The 13,943-nt window shown below is 42.4% G+C and overlaps 1 protein-coding gene across 3 annotated transcripts in view; it reads right to left on the bottom strand.

The window, feature by feature from the left end:
- Window positions 1–4,192, bottom strand: part of COMMD10 (COMM domain containing 10) — a 214,711-nt gene extending 210,519 nt beyond the window's left edge. For all 3 annotated transcript variants that reach the window (XM_049649063.1, XM_049649065.1, XM_049649064.1), the window contains exons 1-2: window positions 4,121–4,192; window positions 2,700–2,790 (exon numbers count right to left, since the gene is read on the bottom strand). In XM_049649063.1, coding sequence (XP_049505020.1) covers window positions 2,700–2,790; window positions 4,121–4,161 — 132 coding nt within the window. In that variant the 5' untranslated portion in view covers window positions 4,162–4,192. The remainder of the gene's footprint in view (window positions 1–2,699; window positions 2,791–4,120) is intronic.
- Between the last annotated feature and the right edge of the window lie 9,751 nt (window positions 4,193–13,943).

Genomic DNA, 13,943 nt, shown 5'->3' with positions numbered 1-13,943 from the left:
ACTCCCCTGCCACTGATGGCATAGCATCCAAGCATCTCTATAGAATGCTCTGGCCACCCACTTACTCTAAGATAGACGCTAACTTATTCACAACCCCAGAAATGACTGAGAGGATCAAAGACAAACTACATATCACCGTTTTCCTACAAATTTCCTATCCTCCCTCATCATAAAGAACAAAAGATTCGTTTGAGAGTTTTTTGTCCCACACTGTTTTGTAAGTTTGAGAAGACAGCTACCAGCTCGGGAAATCACAGCAGAACTTCTGGACTGATTGCTTACATCATTCACTTTTGTACTAACTTATATACTGTTTTGTACTCTTTCCTGAGGTTGATTGTAATAAACAGGGATGGATTGAAGGGATGGATTCTGGAACCAGGGAGCTTACTAGCTAGGTGTGTGTCCGTGCACAAATTATTTAACTGGTGTCTATCTCAGTTTCTTCTTGGATGAAATAAGGGTGACAATAGTACCTACTTCCTAAAGTTGCTGTAAGGATCAGATGAATTAACACCACAAAGTCATTAGAACACTACCAGAGGGAGGAACATAACTGAATCACAAATACTTCAGAATGTGGCTGCTATTATATTACTCTGCTGGCTCCTCTTGTCTCTCCATCTACATCACAAATTCCTTATAGCCCGGAATTTAGAGGACCTGCATTTGGTTTGTGTTTCCCATGCAAGGATAAGAATTAACTGCAAGAACAGCTACTGAACGCAGACCATATAAGTGTATTAGGCATGGAAAATATAAAGATAAGTAAGACATGATGCTCAAGATCTTCAAGGTCAGCGAAAGACCCTGGCACCATAAAACAAATACTTACACTGCAGGACTAAAATGAGATGACAATGAACCAAGTGTTTTAGAAGCACAGAAAACAAAGTGCTGAGAGTGAGACAGCAAGATCCTTGAGACATCCAGTCTACTCAATAAAAAAGGGGAAAAAAAGACATTGCAGGTAAGGGAAAGAGTATATGCATGGAAACAGAGTTGGAAAAGTTCACGGCATATTCCGGTAAAAGTGCACAGCCCGGTGTGACTGGAGCACTTGCAAAATGGGAAAATAAAGCCTGTGGCCATATTATAATGTTGTTATAACGTGATTACAATACAATTCTAAAGATTTTGAACTTTTTTCCATGAGGCAATGGGAAGTCAATGATGGCTTCAAACACTGTAAAGATACACTGAATTCTTTTTTTTTTTTTTTTTTTAGAAAAAAATATTTGTAGAGATAAATGGACTAGCATTATGAAGAAGTGATAGGAGGGAGTAGACTTCAGGTAGAGGTATCAGTTTGGAGGCAGTTACTGCAGTCTAAGGCAGGGATAATAAGGATCTGAACTAAGACTATGAAGAGAACTTGGATTTGAGAGACACTTAAGAGGGAGAAGGGACTCAGAAGTGAGCTGGCTTCTGAGGAAAAATAAGAGAAGAGGGTCCAGGTTCTCCAGGTGAAGTATGGAAGTGCTGTATCACTATATTCTACACCTAAAACTAGTATCGCACTGTATGTTAACTGGAATTTAAAATAAAAACTAATTTGGGGTTGAGCGTCTGACTTTGGCTCAGGTCATGATCTCACAGTCTGTGAGTTTGAGCCCCGTGTCACGCTCTGTGCTGACAGCTCAGAGCCTGGATGGAGCCTGCTTCGGATTCTGTGTGTGTCTCTCTCTCTGCCCCTCCTCCACTCATGCTCTGTCTCTCTCTCTCTCTCTGTCAAAAATAAGTAAACATTTAAAAAAATTTAAAAAAATAAAAATAAAAATAAAATAAAAACTAATTTAAAAAAAAAAGTCCATTTAATTCTCATTTAATGGTGATGCCATGTACCACCAGGAAGAGCAGTTACTAGATGCTCCATAAACATGTGTTGGATGGAATTAAATTTTTATAACCTGAAAAAGAAGTTAACTTAGGTTGGTGACCAAGCAGTGAATCACTAAACATTAATGTGTCCAAAATAACCACACCCTTGAAATAAGTGAAAGGGAAAGATTAAAGGAAAGATTAAATACTGGGGTGATAAGAAAACTACAGCATTTTTTAAAAAATTTTTAATGTTTATTTATTTTTTGACAGAAAGAGAGACAGAGCATGAGAGGGGTTGGAGCAGAGAGAGAGGGAGACACAGAATCTGAAGCAGGCTCCAGGCTCTGAGCTGTCAACACAGAGCCTGACGGGGCTCGAACTCATGAACCGTGAGATCATGACCTGAGCTCTGAAGTTGGATGCTTAACCAACTTAGCCACCCAGGAGCCCCAAAAGCATTATTTTTAAGAGGAAGAATGAAATCAGAATATTCCCAAAGCATGTTACACGGAACCTGAGTCCCAAAATATATACCATGAGACATCAGTTGCAAGGTCAAACTTCTTTGAAAAGTTTTGCACATCATATTCACCCTTAAATATTTACTGTAAACACTATCATAAAATATACTCTGAAAAAAAAAATATATATATATATACACTCTGAAAATTTACATAATAAAAAAAGATTAACTTTAATGAAGACAGAGTTTCCCAAACTTTTGGGACATTACAAAATTTTGTACAGAGCCTGTGTTCCCTAGGACACACTGGAGAACACTATACGTCACAAAAAGTTTTTCGAATACAAACAAAAGAGTTTCAGTGCAATCACAAGAAAAGTACTATAAACTACAGAAATGCAAAAATACAAACCTTCAGATGAAGTTTTTGAAGAATTCGGGTGAGCAATCGTGGAAATCTTCCTATGTCTATTGCATTTATCAGCGACACTGCTTTTTTCATGCTAAATAAATGTGTAAAACAAAATTTTAAAATGAGTTTTCCAGGTGAAACTGTACTTGCTATAAGCATGCTTGTCTACAACTGCAGTTGTCTTTAAGTTTCCATTTCAACAACTCTGATTGCTATAAAGAAAAACAGATGATGGCCAGCAAAAGAGGCAGGACATTTCCAAACAGATGCCTCCCAAAAAGTATTTGTGTTGAAAAAGTCCATTTGGAAAAGTTTCTCTTTCTTTTGGGCAAGGCAGACAACTAGGGGAAGCTTGCACTCTGTGGGGAATGCCATTAATCACTCAGCAGTAAATATTTAATATCCACTTAACCCACAATGGAACTATGGAAAGAGAAGGAGCAAAGTGGCAGTTACACCAAAATACAAAGCAAAGAATACTGCATGGCAGATAATGCGATAAAACAACGTATATATGACATATGAAATCATTTAGGGTAACAGCACACAGTTGTTTTAAAACCCTACTTCTCCTGTAATCATCAACTTTAAATTATGTGATAAGAACAATTCTGCATCATACTGGATATGGCTTAGTGACGTGGCGGCTCTTAAGCAGGACACTGATATGAGGAGAACAACTGGCTGTCAGAACTCAAGGAATCCGGGAAGAAGGGAAAAAACTTTAAAATGACAACTCTCTTCGTCAAGATTCCTGCCCAATTCAGGCGCAAGGAAATTGTTACTGTCCAACTTTTTCCGCATCACTACCTGCACTATTACTTGTTTTTCATGAAATGGGAGTCATTTCTACTTCAATAATTGTATATTAAGACAGAACTTTATATCACCACCCTGGACAACCGAGCTTCCCTACCATAAGTAGAAATGAGCTAAAAATAAATTTTAAAATGAAATCAAAAACAATGTTACCAAATTCTGCTTAGGCACCTTACTAGCCCAAAACGAGGCCTAGTCCATCTTGATTGAAAAGGGGTAATGGCACGTGTTAGGGATTAAAGACCTTCCAGCACTAATGGGAACCTTTCTCGTAATCAGGCCTGAAGGAGAGTTGAAAACAGAAACTGTTTAGCTCTCCACGTGCTTCAGCACTACTCCAGGCAGACTTGGGTACTTCTGATCCCACACTCTGGGAACGGTGACACACATCACACACTGTCCTACTGACCCCAACTGCCAGGCGCATTGTAACCCCACGTAAGTGAACCACCGAGAAGGGGAGACACCCACAGTCCCCCGCACTCCTGCAGGGCCGCACCGCGGTATCTCCAGCCCAGGGCCCGCCCCGCTTCGGAGCCAAAGGCGACAGCTAACAAGGGAGTCCCTGCGTCGATCCCATCCATGCCACCTCTGGCGACTACCTGGGGCTCTCCGGCAGGATCAGCGCCGTGGTGGCCGCCATGTTTCAAGCTCCCACGCCCAGCCGCCGCCTGTCAGCTGTCTTCAGCTCAGCCAATGGCGGCGGGTCTACGGAACGCCGGAAGGCCCAAGCCCCTCAGGTTCGAGGTCTGTGTCTTCTCCTGCGGTCCTCCAGGCCAAGGGAGGGTCGCAGCCACCCTCCCAACGGGCAGTGTTCTGCCTTAACCCTGTTCGCATATTAACTTATTTATATTTATCTATTTACTTGTTATATATGCACATTTGACCCTTGAACACCTGGAGGTTAAGGGTGCCTCTCCCCCAAAAGTCAAAATTCCACGTATAACTTTTGATGTCCCCAAAACTTCAGTACTAATAGTCTACTGTTGGCCAGATGCCTTACTGGTAACATAGTCCTTGCTTGTATTTTGTATATTTTTTACGTACTGCGTTATTACAATAAAATAAGCTAAAGCAAGCTAGAGAAATGAAAATGTTACTAGGAAAATACATTATGGCACTGTACTATGCTTATCAAAAGAATCCAAGTATGAGTAGGCATGCACAGTTCAAATTTGGATATGCATGTGTATTTTTATGGAGTAGGTGTGTATAAACATATATTTAGGTGTGTGTACATGTACATACACGGTTTTTTTAACGAAGAGTGAGCACCCCATCCCAGCCAGTGTCTGGCCTGTGCTGCGTGGGGGCAGGAAGGGGAACACTCTTCCCCAAACCAGTGGGGGGTGTCACACAACATCCCGCAGTAGAAGTCTGCGCCACCAGCCTAGGTACTGTGTGATCAGCCCTTCCAGTATCTGCCTGCCTGGAACTCTGTAGGGCACCCCACAGAGCTTGTAGTATGTACCTTCGTATGTAGTATGTACCGTAGTAGTTACTGAGCACCAGACCCTGTAAGCAGGCACTATGCTAGGCACTTGGGATGCAAAAGACCAAAATCCCTGCCCTCAAGGCTTGCCAGCAGTTCAAAGGGACAAGTTTTATTGTGCCCCTTTGGGGTGCCACACTGAGCTAGGTACTGCTTAATAGGAGAGACGCATCCCCGCAGAGGCTGCTCTTTAGAATCTCACAGTAGAGCAGGGATACAACATGGGTTCGTGATTACCTTTGTCGCCTTAGAGAAAAACACGTGGTGTGTTAAAGGGATTCAGAGGTGGGAAGAATGATAAAGCATGGGAGGTAGAGCATTAGGATGAGGAAAACTTCCTGTTGCAGGTGGCATGAAGTCTTGAATGATAGATTATGGTGTGTGCGCTTGAGCTAGTGAGAAATAGGGAGTCATTAATGTTTTCCAGTAAAGAAATTTTTGTGATGAGAGATGCTATTGATTACGCGCGTGTGTGTGTGTGCGTGCCTGTGTGTTGTTTTTCGTCTTTTGAAGATTACTGTCAGCAGAATGGTGATTGGATTGGAAAGAGGTAAGCAGGAAAGTCAAACAGGGAACTATTGCAATAATCTATGGAAAGCATTAAAATCCTGTGGTAGTAAAATAGCATTGGAGAATGGAAAAAAAAAAAAAGCAGGGAGTGAATTAGAGTTCCATTTCAGCTGTAGAATCTTCAGGAGCTGGCAAAAGATTGAATGTAATTTTCTTACCTAATTATGTTTTACTTAAATTATTATTTAAATTAGTTGGCATTCCTAGAGCAGCCCAAAAACATCCTAACTGAAGGGAGAAGCCAGATTGCAAATTAAAAGTGAATAATCCCCACATGGATAATTGAGTCAATTATACAGTGTGTCGAACACATACAAATACATTTAATTCCACAACATGCCACACGCTCCCCAATTTATGCAGTATCTGAAAAAGAGGTATGTGGATTTACATAAATTATAGGTCTCTGATACAAACACAGATTACTTTACCTGGCATAATTTTAGAAGGGTCCCAATTCCCTCGACTTCTGAATAATTTCCCTTTTGTCTCCATTCATTACCTAAAGTAGAGCCATTAACCAGCATTTTTGACTCTCTAGTGAAGTTTACCTCCCTGTTTCCTTCAAAACCATAGCTGGGATTTTGAGCAAAAGGGCATCAGGGTGGTTTGAGCCCTGAATCCATGTAACTTGGAACAGAGCACTTTTCCTCACTTAAATTTCTTATTTCTGATCTGTAAAATGGGGATGAGAATAATGTCTGCTCCCCTGAGCTGTGATAAGAATTTAACAATGTGATGTATATGTGCAAGAAGCATTCTCCCCTCCTTTATAACACAAAGCACAGACTTCTAAGGTTGTACCAAAAAAGTCTCTGGTAATTCTCATCATTTTCACTGACGGGGTGATCACTTCTTATTGGCACTCATTGCTATAAAGGCTTGATGCAGAAAATAATTTCACCCCTTACATGAAACTCTCACCCAAAATGTTTCTGTGGTCTCTAGAGTGTAGACATATACATTTCCATGAAAAAGCCCTTATACTTGGCTACCTGTTACCACCTGCTAGAGAACAGGATATGTACCTTCTGGAGACACAGTTCCATGACCACACTTTACCCCTAACCCTCGAACGTGTCATCCCAACTTTATGATGGATCCGGAGCCCAGAATGGCTGCCCTTGATCTGTTGTGACTACTAAACATGCTGAATGCCCCCAATTTTATTTCTTCCATATCGTTGTCTTCACTGTAACTTTCGCCAAATCTAACATTGTGTGTGTGTGTGTGTGTGTGTGTGTGTGTGTATGTTATACAAGGTGGCATGTTATCCAGTTGGTTATAGTGTGGGACCCAAGGAATTTAACAAAAATCCCCTACCCCTGGACAAGCAGAGCAAGACTAACTCCATTTTGTGCTACACCCACCATCTCATGTATAACCCCCACATGACCTACTTATTCCTTAAGACACTCCCCCACCCTAGTCAAGCCACTGAGCACACCCTTACTGGAAACCGGCTCATATAGGAATTCGGAACCCCTAACCGCCAAAGAATGTAAACCCCGCCTTTTGCCCGCCAAACTTGCGTGCCAATTCTTAAACCCCGCTTTTTGCCTGCCAAACTTGCGCACCAATTCTGACCAGAGTGATAGGCTAGTTCAAACAGTTACTATAGGGTAAATTGTAATTCAATTGGCCACCTGCGTGTGGACTGACATGACTATGCAACTTTCTGTGTGTGTTACAATCTCATTGGCCACTGGCCCCTATAAAACTGCTATGCCTCTTAACCTAGGGGTCCAAGTCTCTGCTCCGCTGTGTCGGGTATACTTGGGCCCAAGCTCGAGCTTGCAAATAAACCCTCGTGCGTTTGCATCGGTATCCGCTCCTTGGTGGTCTCTCAGATTCGAAATCGGGGGCATTACAATAGATTTAAAACCCAGTTTATTTCTCGGTACTGTGGGATATTTCCAGACACACTATTTTGAGTTACTGTGTCTTAGAACCGCCAGGAGGTGGGAGTCAGGGGAAAACAAATTTGTCTGCAGACTCTTTCCAATCTTCTGTCTCTTGCTGGTCACAATTTGTGCCATGGCTCATACCTCCCCTGTCCTCCCGAGGTATGTCACCTGTTGCCTTTAGGCATCATTGGAAAATCCAGAGCCTCCATGAGTTTGGTAGAGTACGATCCAAGTCCCAAAAACTGTAAAAGAAGTGAGCTCATGCCCATACCTAATCCAGATGTGTCCTCTCCCACCCCCTACCCTGCCAAGGGTGGCAGCAAATGGCAAGGGCTTTAAGACCATGGGAACAGTTCAGAGTTCCCAGCAGCCACTTTGTCAGGGAAGTTGAACAATACACTGAAGCCTGGGATGCAGTAAGGTTGAGCATATCTGGGGGTGAGGGGGGTGCATAACTCAGAGACCATTTAACTCCTTGAGTGGAATTTCAACACAAGAGTTGCTTAAGCCTTGAATGTTTTAGCTCTTTGGTGATGCAGCCTTTTTATTTCACATATGCCTAGTTGTTTTACCAAAGTCTATAACAGCACAGGTTGGAGCAAGGTCCTCTGTGTCCTGAGAGCTAACACTTCCTTCTGGGTGTGACCTTTGTCCGGTTTGAAGTCCCACCCTCTGGGTGAGTTCCATCTCCCGGGCCCCATGGCCATTTCCTGCAATATAGTCTACACCCACTCTCTACCTGCTAGGCATGATTTATATCTTTGGCACTCAATGGTTCTGAGCCTTTCCCTCCCCTCCAAAAGTCTCCTCCAACCCTTAAGTAAACCCTGGGTACACCTACAAGCCCAGCCCAAATCCACACCTCAGTATTCCAGCTACCAATGCAAATGGTTATCTTTGGAGGAAAGGTAACACCTACTCACCCAACAGACTAGTATCTGAGCCCCAGGAACCGAGTTCAGCTGAAACAACCTTGCAAGGAAGCTCTTGATATATATGGTCAGATTGGGGGTATGGGCATTTTATTACACACCCAGATTATTCTGGCAGTGGGTTAGCTAAGCATCTGGCCCAGGTCCTTAACCCTGTGAGTGTCTGTGGTCCTACAATTCATGTTGAATGTCTCGGGTGAACTTTCAAAGGTAGCTTAGAATCACATAGGCAGAGGGCTAAAACTACCTGCCACTCATGTCCTATCAAATACAAAATTCATATTCAGCTGCATTTGCTTGCAGAAGCCATTGGCCCAGTTTTCCTCCTCCTCAGCACCACAAGGAACACACCACCCCCTCTCCACACCACCACGCGGTCACAGTTGCTAGCCCTGTTTTTAGCTCAGTAGTCAGCACTTGCTTTATGACTGTGAGTGGATCAATAGGAGTAGAACTGAAGAACGCCTTCTAGACGGGAAACATGCAACAGTCTGTTCCACAGCTTCTCCAGAGATTCTCCGGGGAATGGAGTTTCAAAATTGGATATTTTTATTTATGAGGTGGTTATGTGAATGTGCCTGATTGAGGTGAGATCCATCAGGAACAAGGAACGCAGGAACATAATCTATTCTCTGAGTATTTATTTGCATGCCAGGCTGTGATGTGAAAAGGAAGAAAGAAGCTTAGGGGAAAAAAAGAAAAAAAAAGAGAAGAAAAGAAAAGAGAAAAGGAATAGCATCAAAGTTGCAGGCCACATTTGCTCAGAAAACAAAACAAAACAAAACACAGTATTAACCAAATGGAGGGTGGGGGACGGTATGGGAGGGAAATATTTATTAAAATGTAACAAAAAATATACTTTGTGATACATGAACAGATCCCTTTCTAATCCATTTTTAAATTTCTTTTGATGTTTATTTATTTTTGAGATACAGAAAGCATGGGAGGGGCAGAGAGAGGGAAACAGATGATCCATATCGGGCTCCATGCTGTCAGCACAGAGCCCAACGCAGGGCTCAAACTCAGGAACCATGAGATCATCACCTGAGCTGAAGTCCGGTGCTCAACCCACTGAGCTGCCCAGGCGCCCCCACCCCTCTGTTTTAATTGGCACTTGCTTTTCTCCATTCTACTTCCCAGAGGCCTATGTCATTAACAGGACTGATATTTACACACAGGACATGTGAAAGATTTAATGGATTCTTCAGTAATCTCCACCAGCGAACCCAGTAGGAAGAGAAGCTGATGGCAGTTCCCCCATAGACATATTGCGTGTGGTGCTGGTACACATCCCTTTGACCCAGTGACTAGTAAAGGATATAAAGGCAGTAGACACCTCAAACACGCAACAGGAAAAGAAAACCCCACCCAACAGCAAACGAGCAAAGAAGCCTGACTTAATAACACACTTGAAGAAGTGTCTGCCAGGAAAAGAAACAAAGCATCTGCCCCTGTCAAGATGGACTTGAAAGGTGATCCCCCACCTGCTGAAACAGTGCTGAAGAAAGGTGTCCACAAAGCCATGAGAATTCCCCAATGTATGTATTCCCCGGTTTAGAAGGGAGCAAAATGGGAGAGAAATAGGCAGCCAAGGGGAAGGCTTGGGAGATCTGTGGAGGCTTTAAGCGTCTGAGGGCTGATCCAGCACTCAGGGGAGGAGCCTCCAGGAGTCACACATTTATTGCCTCTGGGCCAAGGGGAAAGAAGAGCATAGAGCGGTAAGGCAGAAAAAAACAAAACTATATCTAACTCCCCAAGTGATGAAGGAGTTGGAAATCTGAAAAGAGAAAACAAGAAGCAAAGATACCCATAGACAAAAGCCAGGGGGAGGTTACATTGCAGCTGCAGTGAAAATAGCCTTCCCTTCCCCCACTGTTAACACTGGCTGAAGCCCACAGGCACCCCAGTCCTTCCACTACAGGAAGGGGAAATGAAAGAATGAAAAAAGTGAACATCAGGGCTCAGGAGGGATCAGAGGGTCTGGGGTGCCACAGTTAATGAAGGGCTGATCTAAAGCCTGGGGCATCCCAGGTGCGCCTGGATGGCTCAGTCAGTTAAGCCCCCAACTTCAGCTCAGGTCATGATCTCACAGTTCGCAAGTTCAAGCCCCACGTTGGGCTCTGTGCTGACAGCTCAGAGCCTGGAGCCTGCTGTGGATTCTGTGTCTCCCTCTTTCTCTGCCCTCCCCCTGTTCATGCTCTGTATCTCTCTGTCTCAAAAATAAATAAACATAAAAAAATTTTAATTTTAGTCCCTGCTCAGGGACTGAACTTGCCCCCTAAAAGTGGAGTGAATCTGGGATGCCTGGGTATCAGTTAAGCATCTGACTCTTGATTTCTGCTCAGGTCATGGTCTCATGAGGTCGTGAGTTCGAGCCCCACATCAGGGTCCGAGCTGACATAGCAGAGCCTGCTTGAGATTCTCTCTCTCCCTCTCTCTCTGCCCCTCCTCTGTTTGTGCTCTCTCTCTCAAAATAAATAAATAAACTTAAAAAATAAAAGTGGAGTGAATCCTGCTACAGGACAGTGAATAAAATCTCCAAGTTGAGAAACTGAAAGTCACACCCACCAAAAAAAAAAAAAAGAAACAAAAAAACAAAAAACTGTTACCCTCGGCCCCAACTTCCCCTTAAGCTTTTTGTAGACAAACAGAAGGCAACACTGAGCCATCAAGCTGGCATCCTGAATGGAAAAACAAACAGATCTCGCAGTGGCAGGCACAGGCACTGGAAAATTCTGGCACCACATCAGAGGTCTGGGCAGAGCTGTCCATGACCCACACAAATTGGATGAGAAAAAGGGATGCGGCAAGAACGCGATCATCCTACAGAAAGAAATATACGAAAAAGAGGCGCACTGTATGCAAAAAAAAAAAGAGCAGATGAAAATAAAATAATGGAATAAAATAATGGAATCTGGAATAAAATAATGACCAAAGAGGCAGCAGCAAATCCCATGTGAATGTTCAAGATAGAACTTAGTAAGGAAATAAACTTGATGGAACGAAAACTAAGAGACAACTTGAGAAAACATCCAAATCGGCATAGAAGGCATTGTGAAACAAAAGAAAGAGACCGAGGACCAAAAGTATGCCATTTCCTAACTAATACGTAAATTAGACACTGAGACAAACAGACTAAACACAATTGCAAATTCGATTTCTTTTATTTTTTTAAGTTTTCTTTTAAGTTTTTTTTTTTTTTAATATTCATTTATTTTTAACACAGAGAGAGGGAGACACAGAATCTGAAGCAGACTCCAGGCTCTGAGCTGTCAGCACAGCTCGAGCTCACGGACCACAAGATTATGACCTGAGCCGAAGTCAGATGCTTAACCGACTGAGCCACCCAGGTGCCCCATATTTTTTTAAGTTTTATTTATTTATTTATTTTTATTTTGAGAGAGAGAATGAGAGTGAGTTGGGACAGTAGAGAGGGGGAGACATCCCACTTAGGCTCCTCACTGTCAGTGGGTGGCTCAGCCGGTTAAGCATCCGAGTTCAACTCAGGTCAGGATCTCACAGTTCATGAGCTCCAGCCCTGCATCAGGCTCTGTGCTGACAGCTCAGAGCCTGGAGCCTGCTTCTGAGCCTCTGTCTCTCTCTCTCTCTGTCCCTACCCAGCCCCCTCTCTCAAAAATAAATAAATAAAACATTTAAAAATATACATATACATATAAAAGAAAGCCTCATCATGTGAGTAATTAACCGTTTCACACCTTATTGGCATGCGTGTACCTTCATCAGGCTCTGCACCAAACCCAGTTCCAGCTGGGGGTGGGTGAGGCTGCCTCATGCCTATGGGAAGATCACAACACACATACACCAGAAGACACTTTCTCTATAACATTGGAAACCCTGTATATGTCATTTGATGGAAGAACATATTGTGTTCTGAAGAGCCTGATATAAAATGGTGAGGCTGGGGCAAATTCTGGTCAAGTTCTCAACCTCCAAGGATAAAGAGACAATTCTTTGGGTATCCAAATGAAAAAAAAAAAAAAAATAGAGGAAAAAGAATCAACCAGCCTCAGACTTCTTCACTGGCAACAAAGTTTTGAGAAAAATGCCTAAATCCAGCCAATATGCTATACAATTATTAACCAAAGTTCCCATATGCTCAAACGGGATTGCATTTGTAATTTTTACATGTTCCTTCTGGGGAAACTGAGAGTTAAAAACAAGCCAACCAAGAGATTAATGAAAACAAACGAGTCAGGAATGGGGGTCCTTTGGCATGTAGTGAATGTTAAATCCATTGTAGAACTAAGGTTTAATTAAACTCTCTACATACTTCACCCTATCTTAAAATTTTTTTTTTGACGTTTATTCATTTTCGAGAGACAACGAGAGACAGAGCATGGGAGCGGGAGGGGCAGAGAGCGAGGGAGACACAATCCGAAGCAGGCTCCAGGCTCTGAGCCGTCAGCAGAGAGCCCGACGTGGGGCTTGAACTCACAAGGGCTGTGAGATTATGACCTGAGCCAAAGTCAGACGCTCAGTGGACTGAGCCACCCAGACACCCCATATGAAATGGGATGTAATACATCACTCAGGCAATAAATTGACTAGGACTTCTTAGTCTATTCTTAATTGTCGCAAGGGTAACAATCTAGATACTGGGCCACGGACTGTGGAGGTATTTTGCTCAATTTGTGTGACCAACTCAGTGAGGACATAGGCAATGTAATCCGAGAGATTTTTATTTTGGAAACAATACTAAGCAATTTAACAATTACAGCTTGCTTTGTGACTTATAGTCTATGCCCAAAGCCACTTGAGTTTGAGACCCCTGCTTTAGAGGAGTATTTTAGGAACACACAAACCTTTCTTTGTTGAAGAAACAACTACCTAAAATAATTTCTTCAGTTTCTTTTCCTTCTCTTATCCACTTGAATAAAATCATTTCTATTTGTCTATATGTAGATTGCATGTATCCTATATAAACTGAGATTTAGATATAAATATGCGTACAGAGATTACTGGAATTCACTTTGGCAAATGTTCACAATATTTCTGGTGGGTAAGATTTTCTATAATTTGGGGGGCGCATGGGTGGCTCAGTCGGTTAAGCATCTGACATCTGATTTTGGCTCAGGTCATGAGTTCACGGTTCATGAGTTCGAGCCCTGCACTGGACTCTGAGCTGACAGGGCGGAACCTGCTTGGAATCCTCTCTCTTCTTCATTCTCTGCTCCTCCCTGGCTTGTGCTCTCTCTTTCTCTCTCTCTCAAAATAAAGCTAAAAAACTTAAAATAAAGATAAAAATATTTTCTATAATTTTTCACCGTTTACTGTGTACTTCTTTGTATTGCTGAACTTTCTGATAATGAGGATGTGTTATTTTTACAGTAACAGTAAAGTCATGATTCAAAACATAATGAAAATAAATGAATTACTGTGTGCCCAGGTTTTTTTTTTACATTAGGTACATTAGGTACTAAAAGAGGTTACATATCAATAACATTACTTTGAGTGACCCAAATACTAACATTATTTCTCAGGGTAATTTGTAAATAATTTTAAT

This window comes from Panthera uncia, assembly GCF_023721935.1.
Source record: "Panthera uncia isolate 11264 chromosome A1 unlocalized genomic scaffold, Puncia_PCG_1.0 HiC_scaffold_17, whole genome shotgun sequence".
NCBI lineage: Eukaryota > Metazoa > Chordata > Mammalia > Carnivora > Felidae > Panthera > Panthera uncia.
Note: the sequence above shows the minus strand (reverse complement) of the source record. Positions and strands in the feature narration are given on the sequence as shown.